At 39.2% G+C, this 27,897-nt stretch overlaps 1 protein-coding gene across 1 annotated transcript in view; it reads right to left on the bottom strand.

Moving 5' to 3' along the window:
- Positions 1-17,532: 17,532 nt before the first annotated feature.
- Positions 17,533-27,897, bottom strand: part of LOC132127521 (CXADR-like membrane protein) — a 46,853-nt gene continuing 36,488 nt past the window's right edge. The window contains exons 2-7 of the mRNA XM_059539425.1: positions 27,153-27,310; positions 26,107-26,305; positions 23,625-23,792; positions 22,652-22,774; positions 20,757-20,898; positions 17,533-18,470 (exon numbers count right to left, since the gene is read on the bottom strand). Coding sequence (XP_059395408.1) covers positions 18,122-18,470; positions 20,757-20,898; positions 22,652-22,774; positions 23,625-23,792; positions 26,107-26,305; positions 27,153-27,310 — 1,139 coding nt within the window. The 3' untranslated portion in view covers positions 17,533-18,121. The remainder of the gene's footprint in view (positions 18,471-20,756; positions 20,899-22,651; positions 22,775-23,624; positions 23,793-26,106; positions 26,306-27,152; positions 27,311-27,897) is intronic.

Here is a 27,897-nt window from a genome sequence, read left to right as displayed (position 1 = left end):
ATTTTATGCCACATTTACACATAGCCGGGTATTTAGAGAAACGAATATTTCCCCCCCTCCGTTTTCAAAAATAACATCGTGCACACAACATCGTTTTCAAAAAAGTTGTCATTTACATCAACCCGCATAAATACGCCGTTGAGCGCCATCATAACTATGCCAAACCTATGGGCGGCAGTGTAGGGAGAAGGATAATGCCATGCAAGCCAATCAGAATCCTCAAAATCGAGCAACTTCCTGTTCCTTTCAAAACAACACAGACATGATATAATACAGCAGTTGTGTTTGCAAATGCAAACAGACCAAAAGCGTTTGCACAAACTTAAAAAAGAGTACCACCTTAACAGCATCCATGATCAAACAGTAACGTTACCCAAACAAACTCTAAACATAGGGCGCTCACATGACGTTAAGCATTTTCTGGCGCATAATGTGACGTTTGAGAACCTAAACTCCGTTTCTCCCAGTTGACACGGCAACACATAACCGGCGTTTTCAGAAATCTCCACTTTGGCCGGAGTTTTTAGAAATAATCATTTTCAGGGATAAAAACTGCGTTTTCGTGTAAATGACAGGCCAAAACGCAGGGAAATATCTGCGTTTTCCCATCGTGTAAACGGGGCCTTAGTCTACACTGAATCCCTATACATGGCACTGTATATTATGGATTCTCATACAACTACAGATGGTGAGTTAGAGGTTTACAGTGAGCTTGACTTTATATTGAGACCCACCAAGAAGGGATTGTGAGCATGCTAAAAATAGCAGTCTGTCATTGTAGGGTGTTACAGATTTTGTGCAGAGATGTCACTTCTGGGTTGACAGTAAACTCAAGAGATCATGGAGCAAGGCTTTAACTGAAACCCTCTATTGCTTTATTTAAAAGCCTTTCTCGATCAAAAAGAACATGTCCTGATATAAAGAAGAAGCTCTGATGTTCACAGGTTGACTCTGAAGGCCAGGATCTCCTCAGTGAACTAAAAACTGATAGTGAAAGAAAAAAAACTGGTGTCACAGTCGCAAGAGTCACATTTACTGTAGAAACCACTCAGTGAAGGATTAGGTTTATTTTTGCCTCCAACCAAGAGATTCTCTTCAGATGTTGCTGAAGCTTGTTGATATTTCCAATGTGTAAATAAGGGAAGTGTAACTGACTTCAGGTTCTACGGTTCGACCTTATTTCCACCATTAGCATATTATGATAAACAGAATCCCACACAATGTTCCTTCTCCAGATCAGAGGAGGACAAACTTGCCTCTACCTTCACTTCTGCCAAAAAAACAAAAAAACCTTCTGTTGGCAGGTAATTAAAGTAGCATTTATTATTCACAGAAGAATAGCAGCCCATTAAATGGAGCTTCACTGAGGGTTGATATTTCTCTCTGTGTCTCTCTGATTGAGAGAAAATAAGAGTTCCTCTTCAGGAACTCGAGCTGCGTCGAACTACGCTTTGGGGAATGCGCTTAGCGTGAGCAACTCTGAATATCGTGTATAATCAGTCCAATGGAAGAGCCTGACGTCACAGGCGGGGTGACGTAAGCGACCAGGAAGCTATAAAAGCATGTGCCGCACAGCTGGCGTCAGGTTTGCGTCTTTCAGCAAGCGCTTTGTGTGTGAATGTCACTTGTTTGTCTTGTGAGTCTTATTTACTGTTGTCTGTCCAGTTAGAGCTCCAAGTCATGCCGAAGAGCGAGGCGAAATCTAAGCATTGTGATGGCGATTCCAAATCACGTTATAGGTTGTGTGTTCCTCCCTGCCCGCGATATTTAACGGGTGGGAATTCACACAGCTTATGCGTGGTTTGCCTGGGAGCGAAGCACGCTGAGTCGGCTCTCGAGGGGGCCGACTGTCCGCACTGTGAGCGTATGTCGATGCGGCTGCTTCTTTCCCAGAGAGCCCTCTTCGAGGAGGGGGCCTTCGCCAGCGTTCCCCGCGGTGCTGGTCCCGCTTCTGCCGAGGCAGAACGGCGGCTGCACTCGTGGGGTTCGCAAGTGGATTTGGTGGAGGGAATGGAGACGGGCCAGTCCCTATTCTCCTTCAACTTCCGCCAGATCCGGCGCCCAATCTCTGGAGTCGGAAGCACGTTCCTTCCACCCAGAGAGAGGGATCGACGCTCCGCCTCTCTTCCTCCGAGGAAGTCGATGTGGAGTCGGTCGACAGGGATTCGCCACCCCATTCGCCGCAATATGAGGTGTTCTTGGAGGTGGTTACTCGCGCAGTGGCCAAATTAAGCATTGAGTGGCCCGCTGAAAAAACGACCGAACCGCAGCGAAGCAAGCTCGATGAATGCTTCCTGCGCGCGAGTCAGCCACCTCCCAGCCGGGGCCTTCCATTCTTTCCCGACCTGCATGATGAGATTGCCAGGTCGTGGAAACGCCCATTCTCAGCCCGCCTCTACATCCCCTCGTCTGACTACTACGGCAACGTAGTGGGGATGGGAGAGCACGGCTATAGAGCGATGCCCCGGGTGGAACAGACGCTCCGGGTGGAACAGACACTCGCGAGCTATCTGTCCCCCGGCGCGGCATCGTCTCTGAAGGCCCCGGCATTGCCCTCAAAGCCGGGTGGAACAGATGCTCGCGAGCTATCTGTCCCCCGGCGCGGCATCGTCTCTGAAGGCCCCGGCATTGCCCTCAAAGCCACTCAGAACAACATCGGCTTTGGTGGGCAAAGGGTATGCGGCTCCTCAATGCAGGTCAGGCTGGTGCGTGTCTGCACACCATGGTGGTGTTACAGGCGTACCAAGCCGACCTGCTTAAAGAGCTAGATGAGGGAGAGGAGATCAAGTCCCATGATATTTCAGAACTAAGAAGGACCGCTGATCTCTCCCTCCGCGCCCCCAAGGAGACCGCCCGAGCGATTGGTAAGGGGGCGAAGCTTACCAATATCGAGTACTTCCCTTCGGCCTTGCACTCTCACCCCGCACGTTCACAAAATGTGTAGACGCGGCTCTGGTCCCCCTTCGCACGCAGGACATCCGCATTCTCAACTATATCGACGAATGGTTGATTTTAGCTCAGTCAGAGCAGGTTGCAGCTCGGCATCGAGATATCGTTCTCGCACATATGGGGGAGCTGGGTTTGAGACTGAACGTTTGGGTTTGAGTGTACTTTCTCCGGTTCAGAGAACCACTTATCTAGGCGTAGTATGGGATTCGACCGCGATGCAGGCACGATTGTCCCCTGCTCATATCGAGTCGATCCTCATCTCAGTCGAGAGTCAGAGAAGTCCAGTCACTTACTGTCAAACTATTTCAGAGATTGCTGGGTCTGATGGCAGCTGCGTCCAACGTGATACCTCTTGGCCTGCTGTACATGAGACCCCTACAGTGGTAGCTCAAGACCAAGGGATTTTCCCCGAGGGGCAATCTACTTCGCACTATCACGGTCACGCGGCGCTCCCTCTGTGCCTTAGACATGTGGAAGAACCTTGGTTCTTGAATCAGGGCCCGGTGCTGGGAGCTCCTTGTCGCCGTGTAATACTAGCGACGGACGCATCTCTCACCGGCTGGGGTGCAGTCATGAGTGGCCACCCTGCCCGTGGCGCACCGACAACACATCGGTGGTCTCTTACATCAACCACCAGGGAGGTCTGCGTTCGCGCAGTACAAGCTGGTGCACCAGATCCTGGTGTGGTCCCAGAGCAAACTCCTCTCATTAAGAGCAGTATATATTCCTGGGAAACTAAATATGGGAGCAGACATACTGTCGAGGCAGGGGCCGAGGCCCGGGGAATGGAGGCTTCACCCAGAGGTGGTGAAGCAGATATGGAGAGTGTTTGGCAGGGCTCAAGTAGACCTTTTTGCGACTCAAGAGACATCACAATGTCCCCTTTGGTTCTCTCTAGTTCATCCAGCTCCTCTGGGACTGGATGCTATGGTACAGACCTGGCGAGGCTTCATCTGTACGCCTTTCCCCCTATTGCTCTGTTCCCGGGAGTTCTGGCGAGAGTACGCCAGGACGGGATCCGTCTGTTATTAGTAGCCCCGTTCTGGCTGGGCCGAGTATGGTTCGCGGACCTGGTCTCGCTCCTCGACGGCTCTCCATGGGAGATACCGATCAGGACAGACCTACTCTCACAGGCACAGGGCACAATAATTCACCCTCGCCCGGAGTTGTGGAAGCTGTGGGTGTGGCCCCTGAGGGGGCACAACTATTAGCAGCTGGTCTCTCAACCGAGCTGGTCTCTATGCTACGGTCCCCCCAAGAGGGGTTCTCCTGCTTCTAAGCAGACTATTAGTCGTTGGATAGTCGAGGCTATCAACGCCACCTATGAGTCCTCTGGTCGTCCCCCGCTGTCGGGAGCCAAGGCTCACTCTAATCGGGGTATGGCGGCCTCCAAGGCCTTCCTAGCAGGTGTTTCCATGCTGGACATCTGCAATGCTGCGGGGTGGTCCACGCCTTCTACGTTTGTTAAATTCTATGGCCTAGACATACCAGTCACTCCAGGCGCTTCTGTCCTCTCATCCTAAGCTGTGCACTTCGGATACACACTAGGCAGGGGTTTGGTTGTCTGGCGGCGTTGGTACTCGTTCCCCAAAGCGTTGTTCGACGCAGCTCGAGTTCCTGAAGAGGAACGTCTCTAGGTTACGTATGTAACCCTAGTTCCTTGAGGGAATGAGACGCTGCGTCTCAGAGCCATACCCCCGGCACCCCTGCCGGCGCTTGCTGGTACTCGAAGCTGACGCCAGCTGCGCAGCACGTGCTTTTATAGCTTCCTGGTCGCTTACGTCACCCCGCCTGTGACGTCACGCTCTTCCATTGGACTGATTACACACGATATTCAGAGTCGCTCACGCTAAGTGCGTTCCCCAAAGCGTTTTTGACGCAGCGTCTCGTTCCCTCGAGGAACTAGGGTTACATACGTAACCTAGAGACTTTTTTTTTCTCATCTTGTGCCTGGTGGCTTTTACCTACATGTACAAAATCCCACAGTGGCCCAATCAAAAAAGAAACCACAGTGTAGGGACAATGCAATCTCAATCTCTTTCTGTCAAAATTAAGAAGATTTCTCTAACTGTCTGAAGGTCATGAATATTTAAAGAGGCAAGTACTGTATTGTTTGTGATTGGCTATCTGTTGTTAAACAATTTCCAATAACATTCAAGCACTGCACTGTGTCATCAAGAATACCTTCAAGGTTTATAACAGCACCAGCAATCCTAAAAACTAAAATGACTTGTGTGAAGCACTTACGTGTTGTGTTAAAAAGGACATATAAATCATGATACTAAAAACAACAAAGAGAAATAAAAACACTATTGTTCAAAAGTTTGTGAAAGACGTCTCTACTTGCCCACCCAAGCAACATTTATTTGATCAAAAATACAGTAAACATTCTATTTTTTTTACTATATTTAAATGTTTTTTTTTAATAAAATATTTTATTTTTACAATTTATTAATGTACACTACTGTATATGAACACAATATTTAGCATGACAAATTGCAAAAAAAAACATTTTTGTTTAGAATTTTTTAATGAATAGAAATTTCAAATAGACTTCTTTTGTAACATTCTAAAAAAGTTGTTTACTATCACGTTTGATCAATCCCTTTCTTAATAAAACTATTAATTTCTTTAAAAAAAATCTTGTTGACCCCAAACTTTCAAACATCAGTGTAATTATTGTGGTACATTATTCTGTGCTCAGTGGTTCCACGCTCCAGAGGATAGTTAAAAGCTTCCCAGCTCCAAGCAGCTACAGGAACTCACTCGACATCTTAAACGATATTGGATCAGACAGCATAAACTTATACAGTATCCCTCATGGGGTGATGTTTCTAAAGCTTCCGCCACCTTAAAATGCTGTGAAATTGAAATGTGAAATTCATAGTCAGCCACTGCCGGCGTTAAGCTTAATGTGTGAGATAGTGTTTGCTTTTGGGGCCATTGGCACATTCATGAACTGAAAAAGGGAAAATGACACATAACAGCGTGACCACTTTCAGCCCAACTTAGAAATGACACCATTGGTGAAGCTAAAAAAGGATTGGTTATAACTTTGAGCAATGATTAAAAACATTACATTGTTTTATATATTTTCAAAAACCACCAGAAGTGGAATCAGAGGAACCTTCAGTGCATCTCTGCACTAGTCTCAGTCTCAAGGGCCGTTCACAATGACAGCGGTTAAATCGATAAAGGTCGTACAGTCACTGTACTGTGTGGGCTGCTAGCAGGTGTTTGCACTTGACTGAGCTTCGCTCCACATTGTTGTGCATTTGCGTTGCATATCACATCAGATTGACAGCTGTCACTAAAAAATACCATTTTTTTCCAGAAAATTCTGTTAAATAGCTGAAGTACGTTTATGCAATTTATTTATTAACTTATTATGACCTCATTCAGTTTAATTATTTCTGAGTCACTGACTAGATTCACCATGATGAAAATGCCACATGCATGCTTGTCTCTGGCCCTCCTTTTATTTCTCTTTACACTTAGATGGACATATTTATCCAGTAAATTAAAAGTTCAGTGTTATAATGGAATAAATTAAATTCTTGCAAAGTAAAATACCTTTAAAGGTCTTGGTATGACAGTCAATCAAGTGCTGCCCTCTGGTGTTCCATAATGTAATCTACTGTATATATATTTATACAGTATATACTGTAAATCAGCTAATCAGTGGAATCAGAGGAACCTTCAGTGCATCTCTGCACTAGTCTCAGTCTCAAGGGCCGTTCACAATGACAGCGGTTAAATCGATAAAGGTCGTACAGTCACTGTACTGTGTGGGCTGCTAGCAGGTGTTTGCACTTGACTGAGCTTCGCTCCACATTGTTGTGCATTTGCGTTGCATATCACATCAGATTGACAGCTGTCACTAAAAAATACCATTTTTTCCCAGAAAATTCTGTTAAATAGCTGAAGTACGTTTATGCAATTTATTTATTAACTTATTATGACCTCATTCAGTTTAATTATTTCTGAGTCACTGACTAGATTCACCATGATGAAAATGCCACATGCATGCTTGTCTCTGGCCCTCCTTTTATTTCTCTTTACACTTAGATGGACATATTTATCCAGTAAATTAAAAGTTCAGTGTTATAATGGAATAAATTAAATTCTTGCAAAGTAAAATACCTTTAAAGGTCTTGGTATGACAGTCAATCAAGTGCTGCCCTCTGGTGTTCCATAATGTAATCTACTGTATATATATTTATACAGTATATACTGTAAATCAGCTAATCAAGAGACTGATTTTTTTATATATAGTTTATGTAGCCTACTGTAGGCAGACATTCACTTCACAAAACCCTAAACGCATGCATTTTGACATTAACACATTAATAAGAAAATAAAAACTGGTGTTCTATAAATGGGGTCCTAAAAAAAATTAAAAGACACTAAAAACTCTATTTATCTGTATACTTTATTTATTATACATCCTGACATAATTTTTAAATTCAAATCTCAAAACTATATACGTGACCCTTGACCACAAAACCAGTCTAAAGTCCCTGGCATATATTTTTAGCAATAGCCAAAAAAACATTGTATGGATCAAAATGATCGATTTTTCTTTAATGCCAAAAATCATTATGGTATTAAGTAAAGATCATGTTCCATGAAGATATTTTGTAAATGTCCTACCATAAATATATAAAAACTTAATTGCTGATTAGTAATATGCATTGCTAAGAACTTCATTTGGACATCTTTAAAGGCGAGTTTCTTGATATTTTGATTTTTTTGCACCCTCAGATTCCAGATCTCAGCCAAATAGTGCCATATCTTAACAAACCATACATCAATGGAAAGCTTTATCCAGCTGTCATATGATGTATATATCTCATTTAAAATATGGACCCTTATGACTGGTTTTGTTGTCCAGGGTCACATATTTACATGTGTGTGTGTGTGTGTGGGGGGGGGGGGTTATTTTGACATTTGCCAAAGATTATAATTAACAGTGCTAGTAATTTTTTTCTTAGTGATTTAAAAGATTAACTTCATATGAGGTAATGTCTTCTCTGTGTTAAAAGACGGCAAATGAGCATGTACAACTAAATATCACAAAAAAATAAAAATAACAAAAACCCTACATCCCCAAAATAAGGTATCTGCATTTCTTGATCACTAATCAAGTTATCATAACCAAGTGTTACAAGTTTATCAGTGAAGCATTCATGACTAATGTGAGGCTGCTGTCCATGGTGCTGATCTCCCTGTTATTATTTATGTGTTATCTGGAATGCTGAAGGTCCCTGGGAGAGGTGGGTTTCTCAAGACTCTCTGCTGAATATGACTCACAAAAACTCACCAAGGACACATTTCTGTGAATCTGAGCAGCTCTTAAGGACAACCAGCATGACTTGCAAAACGGTGACTTCATTTCATATTCATAATTTTTGCCATGAAAGAGATCAGTCAGCCCTTTGCAGAAAGGAAGCCACTAAATTATGACAAACACAGAGAGGAACAGAGTTCTAGAAAAAGCAGCTCTTTTCCTGGTCTTGTCTGATGTTTCTACTAAAAAGAACTTACAGATTGCAGAGAGACTCATCTCTTTAATGTCTAATGCACAGCAAAATATGATATCGCTCCAAACCACAGCCAGAATATGTCATCACCCATGTCTAATTCGGGCAGGACTGTGTTGGGTGTCTCATAGAGGTCGCAGGTAATGGACTAACAATCAATAACATGAATAAAACTGTAATGGGCCGCAATGCACAATGGGTAAAGTGAGCCTGAATTGGCCTGGGGAAATAATGATCCAAACGATTTGATTTCAATGTATGTATGGCATCTTTTTACAGTTATACTGTATTAAAATACTCAAAATACTCTGTAAATAGATTTTGCTGAGCAGTTTCTGCAAAGGAGAATGTGTGCTATGGTACTCTAGGTGGTTACTAAGTGAATTCGTAATTACAAAGGCAAGAGAGAACAAAAAACACAAGTCTAATCAAATAAAAATGATTAGCTGCAATTATGAAAAACTATTTCACAATTAAATATATCTTTTGGTCATTTTATTTTTCCTGAAATTGCTAGTTTAATGTTATTGCATTGGACTAAAACCTACTGAATTTGAACACAGAGGGTATAACTCTGTGTTTTGGATTTTTTTTCCACCTTGTTACACTTGGGGTACTCCAAGCCTACAAAAAAATTGCTTATGAATTGTTATCTTGTTATGTTATACTATTAGCAAATACTGGATTCAATCTTTTCATCAACTTTTTTTTATTTTGTTTTATTTAAATTTCTTTCAATTCTTTAAAAATATTGAAGTGAATAGGCTCAGATCAATGAGGTCTATTAATCCTATTAATCTTTAGATTAATCTTTTCCAAAAAGAAAGACAAAAGCATGTGCCAAGTGAAACAAAAAAAAAAAAAACAGTTGACAAAAAGATGGAATCCAAGATTTGTCGATAATACAACATAATAAGAGATGTACTAGCAATGTTTAAAAGGCTGGTGATTTTTGACCAGGAATGCCAAAGTAAATAAAAGATTTTCAGCACAACACAAAAGTAATATCTTTTTATTCTCAGTGGGAAACATCCCTTCCATAAGTAACACTTTTCTTTAATATGCCACACAATGTGAGCCATCTTTAAGCTCATACTGTATCAACGTGCTCACCGATCAAGACCGAGATGGATGGATCAAGTGTCTAAAATGTATCTGTACAAGTCAAGTTCCATCCTTTAGAAAGCCCTGTCATGACGCATCAGCATGGATAGAAGCCAAGGAAACGTCTTCAACAGGAGCAGATATAACGTCATGCTTTAGCCAAAGTATGGTGTCCTTGAGTTCCTGGCAATCTAAATGAGAAGGTTACAAGAACAAATGAGCTGGATAAAACTACAGGTTTTATCCCAGTATATTAATCATTTGATTTAGCAATGTCTGACTGATGATGACATCAATTATTTGGTATACTGTCCGGTTTTGTTTGGTATTTAAAGTGGGAAATCAAGCTAATAAAAGAGTTGTCTGCTACCCCTGCTGCCTAGCTCTTTCACCACAGTGTATAAGATTTGTAGGCCACAATATTACAGTACAAGGACAAAAATGTGTTACTAAGCCATCTGACTTCCACTCATGCTCTGATAACAAATCCAAACACTCTCAGGATATAGTGAAAACCAGCACAATTCTTAAACATATAGAGTACAGTAAAGAAAAGGCTCTTTTGCAATGGATTTGTCAAAAAGGATGTGCAAGGAGCTTTAAAAAACACTGAATAGAATAACTGATGCCCAATTATTTGGAAGCATGTATTTAAATGAAATCTAAATATAATAAGTGTTGTATATTTTTGTTCATATATGTATATTAAATGCATGTAAAGTGTCCGATGTCCACAGTGTCCATCATGCAAACCCACAAACTCATAGTGAAGGTCAGATGGACTGGTTTCAGACAAATCTGATATCTACATCTGCCTCTGAAAACACTGCAGCTCTCGTTCCCTCTGCAGTGTCCTCTAAATATACCGGCCGGCTCAATGGTTAATCAATCACTACATGCTGCCTGTCTCTGTGCTTGGAGTCGAGACCAGCACACAGTTTCACATGTTCCCTTTGGCTGTAAACCTCCTAATCGGTTCCATTGACAGCTGAGAGGTCACAGAGACACTGAGAGGTCATCACCGATCCCAAACTAGGCTGACAAATATGTGCTCATGCACATGTTTATTTACAGATCTCCTAAAAGCATTTAATTAAATATTCCACTAACAAGGTTTTGGAAGTCCTCTTGAGCATTTGCTGTAATTGCTTGCAATCTAATTTCAGCAGATTGCCTCTGCTCTTCTGCAAGCACAGAATGTCTGGACACCCCGCAGATTTAATAAAGCTGAAGAGATTGAAATGACTTCAAAGATGACAGAAGAAAAAAGAAATCAATTTAGAAGCTATTTACTCTTATTCTGTGTTTCTATTTTTTGAGGGTTCAGACCTGTAATGTGATGCTTGAAAGGGAAATAAATGGAGGATAAGTGAAATGGATGGCTTGTTTGAAGGGTTTAGGCGAAAGTCATTGAACTTTGTAATTTAGTAGATAAACGTCCAGATGCCAGCATGACTGGTGACACTTGTCAAAATGACTGACGTTTGTCTAAACCAAGACCTGTGCCAACTTCACCACAGCTGTTTAACTGTTCATATATCACCACAACCATCCTTAATGCGACAGAACTCATTAGATACTGAATATCTGGAACACTGCACTGAATTAGAGACAGAGTGCCTAACCTCTGATGTTTCCTCGAGCTGAACGGGGAGAAGGAGGGTTTGCTCCGCCGGGTGGAGGTGCTCCTGGACGGGCTGCTGTCCTCCGTCGCCTCCTCCACGTTTAACTGCGGTATGATCTGACCACCGACAGTACAAGCCATCTTCCTCGACTGCTCGTTTAAAGCGCATCTAACCTCCCGTGAGATGGAAAGTTCGCCTCAGGACGAAATGAGGACGGGAGGTGCTGTTTGCGGATCTGGACTGCAGTGGTTGGGGAACTGGCTAACTGAATCGAATGATCTGTGATTTCACGAAGTGACACTTTGTAATCAGCGACTCTTAATTAAAGAGCTCTGAGCTCCTAAATGTATTACTTTAGCACAACACTAAAAAAAAAATAAAAAATAAAAATAAAATCTCAGCGCTTTAAAGCGTTGACCGATTCGTGAGAGGATCGTCCACGTGATTCGGATCTTTTTAGTGAACATTAGTTCAATCGATTCACATGAACCGTTCTGAAAGATTCATTAAGAATCCAAATAGGTTTAGCGGTTCTCGAGTCTGATTCATTGAAGCGAAAAATCCTATCGATGAACCTTGCATCTCTTTCGGGCTTGTTCAGGGAAGGATTGGGAGTGAAAACGGCCCTGGATTTTCTCCCAAATAGGCCCACCAAAACTACAAACAGTCGCTGCTATCTCTTAATATTACAGCAATTATTTCGCATTTATGGTAAATAACATAACAAGCCCATGGTGACCCTGTTGACAATATCCATCACATAAATTCTAATGATTTCCACTACAGATACCATTACAAACCATCAACTTTTAATTATTAAAACCATTAAATAATGGTATCATGTAGCCTAGTGTGTTTTTTTGGGACATTTTACATTAGGATTTAATGGTTTTAACAAAAGCCACCAATAGTAGGTGACAACAGTACAGACCAACAGGCACCATTACAGTTTCCATTAAAACAAAAATAATTTTATTATTACCAGTAAAACCATTACAAACTATGTGATTGTTACTTTTTCAGCAGGGGATTGAAATAAATGTATTATACTTGAAATCAATAGAAAAAGAGCAGAATGCAAAATGTATAATATGACAATAATAAGCATACACCTAGTATCTAGAAACCTGAAACAACAGAATTTTTCAATTTGTGTATTTATGTCTCTCTCTCTCTCTCTCTCTCTCTCTCTCTCTCTCTCTCTCTGTGTGTGTGTTTCATGTTAGTCAGACTTATCACCTTATAGGCGATTTCATTTACTCTATTTTCTAACTCAATAGGCCTATCTTTCAAATGTAACCCTTTGTAGAATCGCTGCTGTCTCTTTATGAAAGTATGAAGTAATAAATAGCAGTGAACATTCGGACTAGTGGTGTCCTGGGATTTTAATATAGTGCTCATACACGCTCTATAGCAGAGATGGGACAGTGAAGAGGGCCAACATTTTTTGTCCTTTATGCCAAGGGGCCAGATTAATAATACACGTTCAAACACCTTTTGCATCGTTTTACTCAATTTCCTTTTATTTGCAATCTGTTTTAAAAGATTTATTAACTAAAACGTGTGCAGTTAAGCTAATTCAGAAGGAAAACTTTGTTGTCAGTTGACAGCATTATCACCCCAACAAATAAACATTGCTCAATTGCATCGTCTGTAAATTTACAATAAATTTATAATAATTTTATATATATATATATATATATATATATATATATATATATATATATATATATATATATATATATATATATATATATATATATAATTGTATTATTATTATTTTTTTTTTTTTATGGAGTTTGTCCAGAAAAATTTACAGGTCTTGAAATAATAATTTCTGAACATTAAACATTGACTGTGAGTCTTTATTCATCTTTTCTCGTAGTTTTTCATTAAAATTTATTAAAGTAAATAGTGTAAATTGCTAATGTCATAGAAATAATAGCGGGGCATATTGTAACGTATTACAACGTACCCCATCTACACAGTTAAAATTTAAAACTGGAACCAACTAACATTAGTGTCTTCTGTTAGTTATTGAAGCATTAAAAAACAATCTATAGCCTACTGATAAATAACAGATTGGAAATTTAAATAATAGCAGAGTTGTCTCATTTTAAATGAATAGCTAATAAAACTGAGATTAAAAATGTACTTAAGCCAGAAATGTAATTTTACCATGGTAAAATAAATGTTCGGCGATATCTTCAAAAGACTTTTACATTTTAGCGGACTTAATTCTCAATATAATGTTAATATGGCACTAGTAAATACTATTTTACTGTAAATGTTGTTATGGTAGCATGTGTGGAAATATTTAAACCACGTGTTACCCCGCGTTACTTTGTGCCCCAAGCTCCACTGCTGTAGGGTGCAACAACAGATATTAGACTTAACATTAAAAGGGTTTATTTATTTAGTTCATGTAATCTTCCACTCGATCACGTTTTGACGTAAATCACAACTGACTCTTCTGAACCGGTTCGAGTGAATCTTTTGAACTAACTGTTCAAAATGAATCGGACTTCCAACTTTGTCCACAATGAATCCTCAGCGAATTAAAAATGTATGTCTGTTTGGCAGATTCACAAAATTTGGCCGTGTCTAAACGTCTTTGATGAATGTGTTCAATCCTAAAGCCACATGGACCCAGTGGCATTTTTAAGAGTAGGCCGAGTGCCCAAAAATATGTTAAGTTAAGGATGAGTCATCAATATTTTGAGCCACTTCCCATAAGATAGTGACTGAAATCTTAGTCTTCTAAAGGTTGAACTTGTTAGTACTGCACTTGTATAGAGCCACAAAACTTAAATTCTTAAGCCACTCTTCATTTACCCAATTACAAACCCTGATGAAAAAAAATAACAATAGAAACCATCACAGAAATTCTAAAGATTTTTTGTTGTTGTTGTTTTTAAGTGTTTTGGGACATATTCCATTAGGATTTAACAAGCCACTAATAGAAGGCAACCAGTAGTAACCCATAGGGTCCATTATAGTTACCATTAAAACCAATACAAGTCCCATTATAAGCAGAATAAACACTGGAATTTTTATTGTTGTTGTTTTTTTAGCAGGTAAAACACACAAAAATGGCACTGTTACACTATATATAAATTCTCATTCCTTTCCACGCTTATGTTTTATTTATTCCCTATATTTAATACTGTTGATTTTTATATAAGTGCAGGTAAATGCACACTGTGGCCAGTAGAGGACACAATTGCACCAACACTGTAATCAAGCATCTTAAAACTCTTTACGAGATCTCATTGTTACGAGTGATGAGGAAGGTGGAAAACGAGATTTGAGATATTTTAGAACAACGGCTGTGATCAATTGAAAAAAAAAAAGGATTATATTGTTGTATAGGAGATTTGGGTCAGCCATTTGTCAGACTGCATACTGATGAAACATGCCCGAATCACTATGAGACAGAGAACAATTACACCACAATGGGGGGATTAAGGAATGAATAATTAAGTTCCTTTCTTCTTCTTTTTTTTTTTTAAGCCCATAAGACACTGCAGAAACTAACTAAACTCTTAACTTCGAGCAAGAACACTTCAGATGGATGGCTGCCACAGGAAGTACTCTTTTTTTCCCCAGCCATAAGCACATAAATTACATTTCAGCAGTATCTTTAAATTTGCTTTGAGTTTGGATTTTGATCCCTCCATAAAGTCAAAAGGCAGCTCAATTAACTACTTTTGACAATGGAAAGCCGTGAAACGTCTGTGCAGTGAACAGAATAATGAAAGCATTTTCATTGGCTTGCAACGGAATGCTTTATTACAAACCAAAAGAAAATCATTAAGATACTGTACAAATATACATTTGTAACGAAGAAAGGAAATATGATATGTACAATGTCTTTTTTCATCAAAAAATAGCCAGTAATGTAAAAAAAACAAAACAAAAAAAAAACACAACAGAGGGAAAAGGCTCATGGTTTCTTTACTCATGCAGTCAAAACACTAGACTGACCAAACAAAACTACTGTATGGGGAGCACAGCTGTAGAAGTGCAAAACCTTGATCTTGCATTATTCCGTATAATGATAGGCAACGTATAAATCCAAAAAGTATTTACATTAGTAACATTTTAACTAAAATCCTTTAATAATGCGATTCTTAGTATATACTGATATTAGCACTGAGTCAAAATATTCATCTTTCTCTAGCTATCGGTGTCATGCAGGTCCACTGTTTAGATGCACATTCTCTCAAGCAATGGTATGCAGGGTGTTTAACATTAGAGCTCAGCAAACTGTTCAGCTGTGACTGACCGAACACAAACTCAACTGAACCATGCGTCTCACCACATATCAACAGCAGACTCAGCCGTACAGGAACAGCGGGTTGCAAGGAAGTACTTTTGACTAATATTACTTCATTTTCTCAATTTTCCTGCCCATGGAAATAGACTTTAAAGCCGGGGAATCGACCGGGCTGGGGGTTGAAGCTAAATCAATGGAACTGGGTGCACATTCTGTGTTCTTTTGCATTGGCCTCAAGAGTTGTGAAGGATTGGATTTAGATAAATAAACTCAGCCTTTGGTTCCTTTACCTCTTCCAGCATTGACATCTAAATTTGTTCCATGCAGAGACGCTTATTCCCTGGTTATTTGGCAAGAAGACATTGTTCTGTCCTTAAGGGTGACCTGTCACTTTGAATATTTTCTGACATCTAATTCATTTCTGAAGACGTAAATACAAGACTGTCTCTTTGAGGGGAGGACTCCATGTTGTGGTCCCCTGCTGTTCACTAACATGGACTCAAAAAGCACATTTTTTCAGCTGGGTCTGGGTATGAATGCCTCTCACGGGCATTAGAATTCATCAAACATTGAAATCTAAGAGGGAAAACAACTGAAAAATAGAGAAAATATATTTGCAATGGCATTCGAGTAACCCAAATATAACTAGAATACAAAAATTATTAATGTGTATAAAAATCTGCACTCCAAGAATTTAAAGCTTCTAACCTACTGCAGTTACAATAATGCTAAATTCTTTTGCTAAAACAGCAAAAAATAAAATTCATCTTAAAACTTAATTGTTGAAATGAGGAAAAAAAAACTAAATAGTCAGTTATTCAAATATCGAACACATTCAAAGCTCATTCGCAGGCCCAGACAATTTTTTTTTAAATTTTCTCAGTTGATTTTTTTTAAATAAAATTATACATGATACAATGTCTTAAAATGAGCTAAAAGGACTACATTCTTATTGGTAACTGAAAGCATTAGCAAATTAACCATAATATTTATTAATCATACACACACAAATGAAGGGTTATGTAGAGCAGTGGCTTCAGCAAACTTCCAAAGTGGCATCAGGATGACTTAAAATGAATTATGTTGAAATTATAAAAAGATAATCTATTAAAATCAATTTAATTAAAATACTGAAACCACACTTATGAAAAATCTGGACTGTAAACGGTTTTTATTCCCCCTCTAAATAAATATTGCTTTTATTGAAGAACATATTAGAATCTTGGAACTTCTGGAATCGCAATAAAAACTGTGGTTAAATAATTTATACTAAAAACTCCCAGTTTATGCTAATAAAACGTTTTAAAACAAAAAGCGTTGTCGTAATTTCAGCAGAAACCCAGCTTACACAACAATTTCTAAGAACATTTTGCAGATGTTCCAAGTACGTCATAAAAACATTATTTCTGAATGTTCTCTTAACAATGTTCTCTGAAAGTTTTTTTGAATATTAAGGGAACATTCCGTTTTATAATTTTACAAACATTATAAGTTTCAGATAACATTTCTTGTCAGCTGGGAATATCAAATGAAATATATTAATATGGGGGCGGGTGTTTGATTAATTGTTTTGAAAATGGGGAGCTTTGTAAAAGACAGCCTTTAAAAAAATTTCCACACATGGATGATTGTTCGGATTCATCATAATCATTTAGACACTTTAGATCCATATAAACCATATTAATAGACATATCCATATAAACCAGGGCATAATAAGCCTGACCTAACCTGATCATACTTGCATCCAATGGGATGCGCCAACCAGACATCTGATTTCAATTGCAAATACCAAAAACCAAAACAGAGCCAAACCATTTCCCCACTGAGACGATCAACCTCATTACTGAAGATACTGTTTGAGTATCCTCAAACAGTATCCATATCCTGAAGAATGGGAATGAATGATTTAAAGGGAATGTGTACACACGTTACGAATAAAATTAAATATATGGAATTTTTATAAGTACCTCTTAAATATGGAATATGTCTATTCGTATGGAATATTTATGAAGAGCAAAGAAATTTTAATTGCAGTGTCTGTGCCCAGCAGGTGACCTGCCATTGGCTTTTGATGTGTGATGCCCACTGGGCCGCCTGTCGAATGCCGATTGGCTGAGGAATTGAGTGGCAGATGTGAATCCTTGTAGGGGCAGATGAGCAGGTGCCGGAAAGAGTCCGCTTTTGTGAGTTTCTTCTCCAGTTCTGTATCTGTCAGTTCAAACCAAGAAAGGACAGGAAGTTTGCGGTCAGGTAGACAGGCTGTCTCTCTGGGTAAAGGCAGAGTTGTATCTCTGTTCATTTCTGCCTCTTTTGTTTGCTCAAACCATCATCATAACGCAAGGCACAGCCCTCCACAACCAACCCCCCCCCCCCCCCCCCCCCTTTTTCCTCTGTCTTTACCCTTTACACTCCACAAGGAGTCTTCTTCCATTTCAGTGTGCACATAAAAACAACAAAAGTATTTATTTTCCAACAGAGTCGGTTCTGCTGATTTAAAAGGCCTGACCACCTGGGTTTTCCGCAGGGAATGGGAAATCCTTTGTGAATGTTCCTGATACCAGATGTGGAGTGCAGTGTGTGTATTTATCTGTTTGTGTGTATGTTTAGGGCATTTATTATTCCTACACAGTCTGAAATGCCTTGGTTTGGGCGGGAATCATCACTGGTGTTGCGCCCATCCTCGCCAGGTTCCCAGGGCTGAGTTTGGCCGGGATGGCTTTGGGGCTACTGCTGGGCTCCGGAGGTTTGGGGACCACATGGTTGTACGGCGGTGGAACCGGGGGGAAGTTTTCGGGCTGCCCGCTTTCCTTAAGGGCAGCCACGACAGGCAGTCGAGGCCTGGGCGCACGGAGGGCGCTGTTGTGCACCATAGACTGAGTGGAGGAGGCCCCGGAGCGAGAACTACCAGATCGGGAGGAGGAGAGAGAGTTCGGCTTCACCAGTTTGGCTTTGGGAGCCTCTGCATCTTCCCTAAAACATAAAGCCAAAGACTGTGAGATTCATTATCTGGCTTGGTCAGTGCACTGCAGCAGGGCCTTGGGGTGAAAGGTGGTGAGGATTATAGGGGCCCACGGCTGTGGGGGGGCCCCAGGCAACTAAAAAGACACTCAGGACAGTTGACACAGTCTGTGAGCACAGAATTCTTCTTGCTCTTGAACCGACAAACACATACAAAATTATGTCACAATACCCGTCTTTGTGAGTATCCTCTGAACATTTTTTGGTAATGTCTTAAGTGAAAGTAAACAGTGGAGAAAGAATGAAAGAATTGGATGCATTGTCTCTTAAAGTGACAGCGCCTAATTTACTAGCTGCTGCAAGTGTCCTTGATGTTAATCCAAGAAATTAAATGAGAGAAAATCACTCACTGCTCTTTACTGAATTACTTTGTAGTTTTAACAAGATTTAATCTATATTTAATTTATACATTGAAGACTATGCAATGCTATTTTACATTTCATTACCCAGTGTCTGTACCTGTACACCTACAAACTTATAAGACATTTAGAAGAATGTTGGTAAACAGTTCAGGTTCCTATTGACTTGATCCATTTATTTATTTTTTTTTATCATGAAGTCAAAGGGAACCAAAACTGTTTGTTACCAAGACTGTTTAGAATATTTTCTTTGTATTCCATAGAAGCAAAAGTCACAAAGGTTTTGAACAATATGAGGGTAAGTAAATTATACAATTTTTCATTTTAGGGTGGACTATTCTGTTTATTAATATACAGTCAAACCAAAATTGTTTTTTAACCGCATTACCGCCACCTATCTCTCAAGTGGACACTCTATGTACAATCTCAATTAGGATTGTCAATGGTCCATTTGAGAGATAAGTGCGGGAATGCACTTATATGTCTGGATCCGCCGTAAAGCAAGAAGAAGAAGACACCTCACACGCAGGCTTGTTTTGAGGAGGCGCTCATACAGTTCAGTCATTGCAGTGCATTAAAGAATAAAAAAACTATATAAATACTGTTCAGTTTCTTGCACAGACCGATCGTTTTGTGTCTTTACACATTAGTGTATCGTCACGAGCCACAGGGTTAAATTTGGTTTTGTTTGTATATATATTTTTTGTTTGTTTTGTATGTTTTAGCCATGAGTCCCGTTCAACTCCATTATAAGACTGACAGACTGCAACGGTTTGTTTTAAGAATCTCAGTTTGTGTTCTACTGAAGAAACAAAGTCACCTACATCTTGGATGCAGATAAACATCAAAATTTTCATTTAGTGTATACTATCCCTTTAAGCAAAACATGGTCAGGTCAAAGTGTCTGTATAATTTCAAATTGATAAATTTTACTGGAACTCCACTGTATGAAGAATGCTTGGGTATGATATATCACAGTTTACTTCATTTTGCTATCTTCACTTAAATAATTACCTATAGTGTCCTGCAACCTCTAGTAAAATATGTCAAAAATTATATCTGATGTCTGCATAACTTTTGGTTTGACTGTACAGTGAATATAAATATAAACTAATGGATAAAATATTTTCAGCCAATATAAACAAAAATATATACAAATGGACAAGAAATATATGAGGAATTTTAAGTAAAGTACATAAAGTAATTATATATAATGCATTTTCCAAAAAACAAAACAAAACAAAAAAACATATTGTGGTCCACTTTTTTTGAATATTTTGAAATTTATTTAAAAATATATCTGAAAATATACATTTGCGATATGGGTTCAGAAACTTGCTAGAAGTGTTTCAGGTCAAACCCCTACATGGAGTGCATTCAGGCCTAAATAATTTTTTTTAATGCAATCTAAATGCTTTTCTAGAAGCTTTTCCTAAATCTGCTAAATGGCTCTAAAGCTTGTTTTGCTAAAATCATTTGCATGCACAAACTTTTGTTTTGGGATTTGTATTTTACAAAATGTTTTGATAAACACAATAAAATGTAAAAAAATCACTTAAAAAAAAGACCCTTCAGGCTACTGGCTAACAAGTTCAGGGAAAATGACTGCAACTCTGGGGCCTTGTTATGTACCTCTTTAACCTCAGCAAGAGCAGTGTATATGTGTTTATCTCGCTGCTGTCTGCATTGTTAATGCTCACTCATCCTCCAAACATGCATAATTCATCCTAACACCTGCAAATTAACCTAGACATGAATGCAAGTCAACAAAGAGAAAGAGCTGCTGTTTTAACAAGCATTATAAATGTCTCAGGCAGTAATTTGCATGCATGTTCTATATGCTATTTTAAAAAGTGTTCATTATTTTTTTTCCCTTTACCTTATTTCATTGGGTGCTTCCTCCTCTTCATATTTCTTCTTCTCTTTTTTGCGGAAAACAAGCCAGACAATAAGGATGATGAGGAGAACGCCGAAGGACACGCCCACCACAGCTCCAGCCACCACACCCATACCCCGGACATCTGCAAAAGAGCCCAAACATCAGAACTCTTCCTGTTTTATAAGAAGTTATGGTATTTGCTTAGCTAACTCTCACTATTATTACTGTCAAGTCACATTTCTATTAGCCTCTTCATACAACACAGATTGTTTTAAAGCAGCTTCCCAGTAACAAGAAAATAAAAGTATTAACGTTTATGAAACAAATAAAAAACAGAAGATAACTGTGTGAATGTTGCAAAGTTCATTAGCTATGAAGAGAACTCAGTTATAAAGCAGCTCTACAGAAGATAATGTTGTTATTCAGCTCAAGTTAATTCAGTGTTGATTCTCTTTAGTACAATAACGTCTTACATATCAAATATGAGAGAAAAAAAGATTGAGCTATAAAACAGCTCTATAGAAGACAATGTTCATAACTTTGACTTAAGGGTTAAAAAAAAATGAAGAATTAAACAGTGGTGTATAACTTGTCCGGAACCAATTGTGTTAGAAGGAAAAATTGAAAAAAAAATTAAGATGACATAGATGGAATGACAATTTCTAGGGACCAAAATTCTATAGAAACACAGGGGGGAACTCTTATGCCAGTAAGCAACTACTCAGAACCATTCAAATTATTTCTATTCTATTCTATTCTATTCTATTCTATTCACACACACACACAGAGAGAGAGCCCAGAAGTGTGTTAAACTGTCTAAAAACTCACACACCCAGTATTCACTACTGTATTTATGGAAAACACTCTCCATTCTTTGAAAAGACACATAAAACAAAGTTTCCATGCTCAACAAACAGCCTGTAACAAGCAAGCAGCCCCCTCTGCATTGCAGATACCTGAAGGAGTGTATCTCAGCATGAGAATTCTCCAGCAAACAGCACAGCATTAATCAACCTACCGCACTCACTACGTTCCTGCCTTTAATAATATGCCATTTTTTGCATTAATAAATTTCTCTTTCCGTCACATAATTAATTATTTCTTCTAATTCCATCATCTGATATTTAATTATGCAGCAGAGCTGTTTGAGAAAGGTTTGGAGGAAGGAATTAAATCAATGAACTCTGTGATAAAGAAAAGGATGAATTCTTTATTTGGATGTTAAATAGTACTAAAAGACTGCGCTGCATTGCAGAATGGGTCAGGATCTCACTGCCATCTTCACAAAATATACAGTGGGTTGACCATGTACTTGTGCTGACGCTAATTAAATTAAGTGTCAGAACCAAGAAGAAAACAAAAACTAGGAGTAAGAATTTATGATTTGCATAAAGCTTTTCATTTGTGTCTTTATCAAAGTGCTCAAGCATACAGAAAAACACAATGGCTAAGTTCAAATTAAGTACAAAATAGTATTCATATTATATTGTGTTATGTTATGCAACATTGCATGTATGCAAATTTTATTTATGCATGGGATACTCAGATTACCTTATGTCTCCCACAATGCAAAGTAATGCACTCTGTTTGACCTAGCATTTACAGCTTGACAAATAAAGCGGCAGAAAAAATTGTAGCATCTCCTTCTAGACTATTTTCTTCTTTGATCAGACTGCAAAAGAGTAAACTTTTTTTGACAAATTAGCTATAAAAAATTCAATTTGCCTATTTATTTCTAAGGTAATGGAAAACTGTATGGCACATGCTAAATTAAAAATGCTGTGCAATGAGGTAATGTGTCATTTTTCACTTCATACTGTGTGGTATTTTTAGGTTTTCACAGTATGCTGTGCTAGTATGCCATTCTGAAAGCATCCATTCACACAGGTACTTACAGTGAACTTTGACCTCTAAAGTGCAGTTTTCTTCTCCGACATCATTGCTGGCAGTGCATTTATAAACACCCGCACTTTCCCTAGTCAGATTCTTCAATGTCACAATCTCAGGGTTCTTCAGATCTTTAGATAAAAAACACAGAATTATTTGTTTCAAATAAAAAATAAATAAATTATAATAAAATCTTACTGACCCCAAAATTTTGAATAGCAGTGTAGCTGTATATTAGTATCAGTATCAAATAAGCTCTTGTTGTCTAGTGACATTACCAAACTGTAAGTTACATGATAAATAATAACCAATGATTTAACAAAATGTTGCTTTTTATGGCTGGTTAGGACATGGACAAGAATTATTGCTTGTCAGTTCATCAAAACGGGCCTGATTAGGACATGCTGTCACATGTTACCCTACAACCTTTTGCCTAGTGTTGATTTTATCGAAATCTCATTTCTGACGTGAAACAACTACTGAAAGTGCACAGTTGAATGAACAGAGCATGTTCTGCAAAATTCTCCATAAAGCCTGATGAAGGGTATAGAGCACATTACATTAAACATATGTCACATTTCCAAGCCGATCTCATAAGAGGGGCTAATTGAGGAGGTAGTGAAGCATGTGGGGTAAAAAGTGCTGATGGAATTGATGTAAATTTAATTTGAGAATGCTTGCGGTGTTAAATTGGCCCTGTAGTGTCTTCATCTATTTTCTGCTCCTCCAGAGAGGAGATGTCCACATGATTTACTCACCATGCTTGGAAGACAAACTTAACGCTGCATTTTTTTCTTTGTGGGAAAGCAGTATTAAAGTGATTAGAGCAGAGCGAGTCAGTTTAGCGTTTAAAACATGGGCAACAGGTCACAGTCAAAAGATCATCTTCACCTACATCAAATCTAAATATGGCACAGATTGTAAAAATGATCATTATTAAAATTTCCTCACGCTTAAAGACATAAATGATCATGTGCTCACCTATGAGGGCCAGAGGTGGCAGCTTGCCGACATATTTTCCATTGTCTAAGACTCTTTCCCATTTGTAGCTGATTGGGTCAGAACCATCTGTGGACTTGCAGCTCAGTCTGACATCACTTCCTTCCAGCAGACGACCTTCCATCCAACAGCGTGGTTTAGACGGCTTTACTACATTGCAAAACAGAAAACACACAATGTAACCACACAGTAATGCATATATTTGGATAATCATCTAAACTGTATGCCACAATATTTGTGTAGTAGCTGGATATTCAACAAAGAATTGGCTTAAATATTAGGTTTATTTTATTTTGTATATTTTCGTTCCTTACCTACCTATTTGTATTTTTTAATTTTTTTTTTCCATTTTGTGTTTTTTGTTCTGTCGCTGTCATTCTGTTGTACTGCGGAGCTTCTGTCACGAAAACAAATTCCTCGTATGTGTGAACATACCTGGCAATAAAGCTCATTCTGATTCTGATTCTGATTAAACAACCATGTCAGAACGCAAATGTTTTGATAATCCTCTGAACTGTATATAACAATATTTGTGTAGGAGATGGATATTCAACAAAGAATTGTCTTAAATATTAAACATCCACATGGAAATGCATATTGTTGGATAATTTTGTACATTTTATTTCACAATATAGGCATTTTAGCTGGAAATTCAACAAAGAATTATATATTATATATATAATTATATATTATATATATTATATATATATATATATATAGTGTTCCTGTAGCTCAATTGGTATCGCATTGCGATATCAAGCGCAAGGTTGGGGGATCGATTCCCAGGCAACACATGATAGGTAAAAATTGATAGCCTGAATGCACTGTAAGTCGCTTTGGATAAAAGCGTCTGCTAAATGCATGAATTTAATTTAATTTAATTTTTAATTTATATTAAATAGCTACTGTACATGGTAATGCATATTTCTGAATAACTTAGTGAATTTAGTGAATAAATTCAGAAAAACTGTGGCAACATCTCCAAGATGCTTCAAGAAACCTACCTGCAAAGCTGCCTGAAAAACTATGTGCAAGTGCACCTAGGGCAAATTTGCTTTAGGGACAAAGGATGCAGTCACACCAAATGTTAATTTCATTTAGTTAATAGAAGTTAATTGATTAAGAAAATCTATTTATGACATTATTTTTGACATCATCCTCATTTTACAGCATTTTTACACAAGTGCCTAAAACTTTTATCAGTACTGTAGCTTGGCAGGTAGGTTTCTTGAAGCATCTTGGAGACGTTTCCACGGTTCTTCTGGATTGAGTCCGTCTCAGTTTGTTCTGTTTCTTCATGTTATTCCAGACAGACTGATGATGATGAGATCAGATCTCTGTGTGGAGCACTGGCTGCTGTCAGACTCCTAGTGAAAACAAAAATCTCACTTGATTATTACAATTAAATGGCCAAATTTATGTTTGGAAATGTAAACTGATATTTCCTACTGACACACTACAGCAAAAGATAGAAATAGCTAACTTAAAACCATGTTTTCTAATAGTTTTGGCCACCACTGCATATTTCAAATTAGTACTAAATTATAATGGAACAAGAATTTAAAGTATGTAAAATCAGGTCTGTACACTCACACATACACTTTTTTGCGTCATTCTCCATTTAGATCTATTTTTCCTCCCATCATGAATCTCTTAAAAAGCAATGTGATGGCAGCAAGCTCTATAACATGAATCTGTAAAACAACCCGTTCACCATTCGGTCCCCGACCCCCCGCTCCTGCCCACCCCAGCCATCGGCATCTGCTCCTGCTGCCTCTATCTGCTGAGCCAGGACAATTTTGCCCTGGCACTCGCGGGGGGGGATGCAATTACAGCCGCTGAGTGGGATGCAGGTCCCCTCCATCTCCCAACTCTGTCAGGATCACTTACGGCGCACAGAGGAAGCTGCAGTTGCGTTCTCTGCCAAGCCATTAACTTTGTGTTGAACAAGACAAATGCTAATGTTTGCTCCTCAGAATCGAACGTGTCGTTTGAAAGCCATGGACCATTTATACAAATGCATGTGTAAATTTGTGGTGCTCTTAAATGTCTTTAAGCAGCTGGTAAAGCGGTTAAGATGGAATGAGGGAATATAAAAAGAAACAATGGGGTGAAAACAGACGTATAATGTTTCTATGCTATGTTGAATGAGTAACTAAGACTGATTTATGTGCTTTGGAAGTTCGAATATAGTGTGTCTTGTAAAGAATGTACATTTCTACATGTGATGACTGCATCTTCCTATGCTATCATGCGTAATGTGTCATTCTTCTTGTCACGCAGTCGCTGAATGTCATTTCACGCCAAGATCAGGGCACAACTGGCACACTACGCCCAAGGGACAGCATCCTGGTGCTATTTTAGGACACCTTACTCTGTGACATAAGCATCTGTCATGTCTTTATCATTTCCTAGGCCTACAAGAGGAGTTAATTAAAGCCAAGCTGCGGGGCCAAAGACTCACAGAGTACAATGAGTTTGACTGTGTTCCAGTAGTACTTCCCGCCGTTCTTGACCTTGCAGATGTATTCTCCGGAGTCGCTGAGTGAGAGGTCACTGATCAAGAGTGAAGCGTCGCCTCTTAGATAGTCTCCCGCTAGGGACAGCCGCCTAGCTTCGTTTTCGTTGGTGTCATAGATCCTACCGCCAGAGTATGTGATCACCTGGTAAAAGATAAAACATGCATCATGTTAATAAATACTGCTTTGTTTAGGCTTGAGAAACTCTTTGCAGTAGGGTTGAGTCACAGCCTAAAGTAGGAGTCTAAACTCTTATGTCACTGTGAATCAGGCCCTTCTTCACTTGGTTATATTTGTCTTCCGGTGTCCCTGATACTCAACTTCATTCTGTAAAGCAACAGCTATTTTAAATTGTAATAATATTTCACAATATTACTGTTTTTGATCAAGTAAATGCAGACTTAGTGAGCACAAGATACTTAATATACACAATATACATTTTTTAAAACCACAACCTTTTGTATTGTTGTGCATAAATAAACTATAACTATGCACTTCAAAGTTTGAACTGCTTTTGGAGCTAAAGGGTTTTAGAGACAGACCCCAAAATGATCATCTAAGCACATCAAAAACTAGCTCTCTCTCTCTCCTTAAAAAGCTACATGCCATTTAGAAAAAACAGCACTGAAATGATTCATAACTGGCAGGAAGTTCAATCGGCAAAAGGTTTGACCCCTTCATGTTGGATATATTGTGTCAGGAAGGACCCCAGGGAGCAGCTTGAGCCGTGGCCAGATTAAAATGTAAAACTTGTCCTCGGGCCAATTCCACATCATTAGGTCATAAAAGTAATTGTTAGGAGGCAAAGCAGTGACATATTAAAAGCGAGCAGTTTTTACAGTGCTGATTGCAGCACCAGTTGCAGAAAGACAAGCAGCAAAAAAGCACTGCACTGCAGATCAGGGACTGTGGCAAGCAGCGGAGGCCAGCATCAGCAGTGCAATGTCGCAGTGGCGGGAGATCAGACACACACAAGCGTGCTCACACTCACCACATTCTGCCGTGAGCTGGATCTATGCAGCATCCATTCGATGTCCAGCAGGGAGATGTCGGCTTGCCACAGCTGATGATGGCACGGCAGTGTGGCGTTGTCTCCAACCACCTTCTTCATCTCTGTCTGGCCATTTGCCTGAAGCACACTCAGCAATACTGTGAAGAGAGAGACAAAGAGAGAGGAGGAAGCGTTAAGGCCCGATGCAAAGGAATAGTTAGGACTGAAGGGCTTTAGTTGGCTTTGCCACTGATCCACTGTGCTCTCATCCAGAGCACAGAAGAGATGATTCAGAGTCTCCATCAAGACAATCATTGTTATATTCTCCAATAAATTCCTGGAATTGGGCAACGGTTTAACAGCTAAGCAGCCACTTGGAAATCAGCTTGATAACACAAGGGAGGGAATGGACTATTAGAAATTGCTGGAGACGGAGAAGGCCGTGCTTCTGAATTTATTGAGGTTGAAGCTGAATCTGTGGGCGTAGGGAATCTGTGCTAATCTGTGTTACAACCCCAATTTCCCCCCATTCCTATCCATCACAGCCTCCTAGCGTTTCCCATCACGACACATTTTCCACTCATCAAGCGATAAAACGCAGAGTGGATGTCCTGCCGCGCCGCTACTGTACTTTAACACCCTTTGCATTTGAACTTCTCTACATTAACACAGGGAGGCAGCTAAATGAAGGCCAAGCTAATTAATTCCCAGCATGCATTTTGATTGCAGAAATAATGCCAACACA

Source organism: Carassius carassius, chromosome 45 (assembly GCF_963082965.1).
Source record: "Carassius carassius chromosome 45, fCarCar2.1, whole genome shotgun sequence".
Taxonomy (NCBI): Eukaryota; Metazoa; Chordata; class Actinopteri; order Cypriniformes; family Cyprinidae; genus Carassius; species Carassius carassius.
The sequence above is the reverse complement of the archived record's forward strand: the minus strand, read 5'-3'. Positions and strand labels throughout refer to the sequence as shown.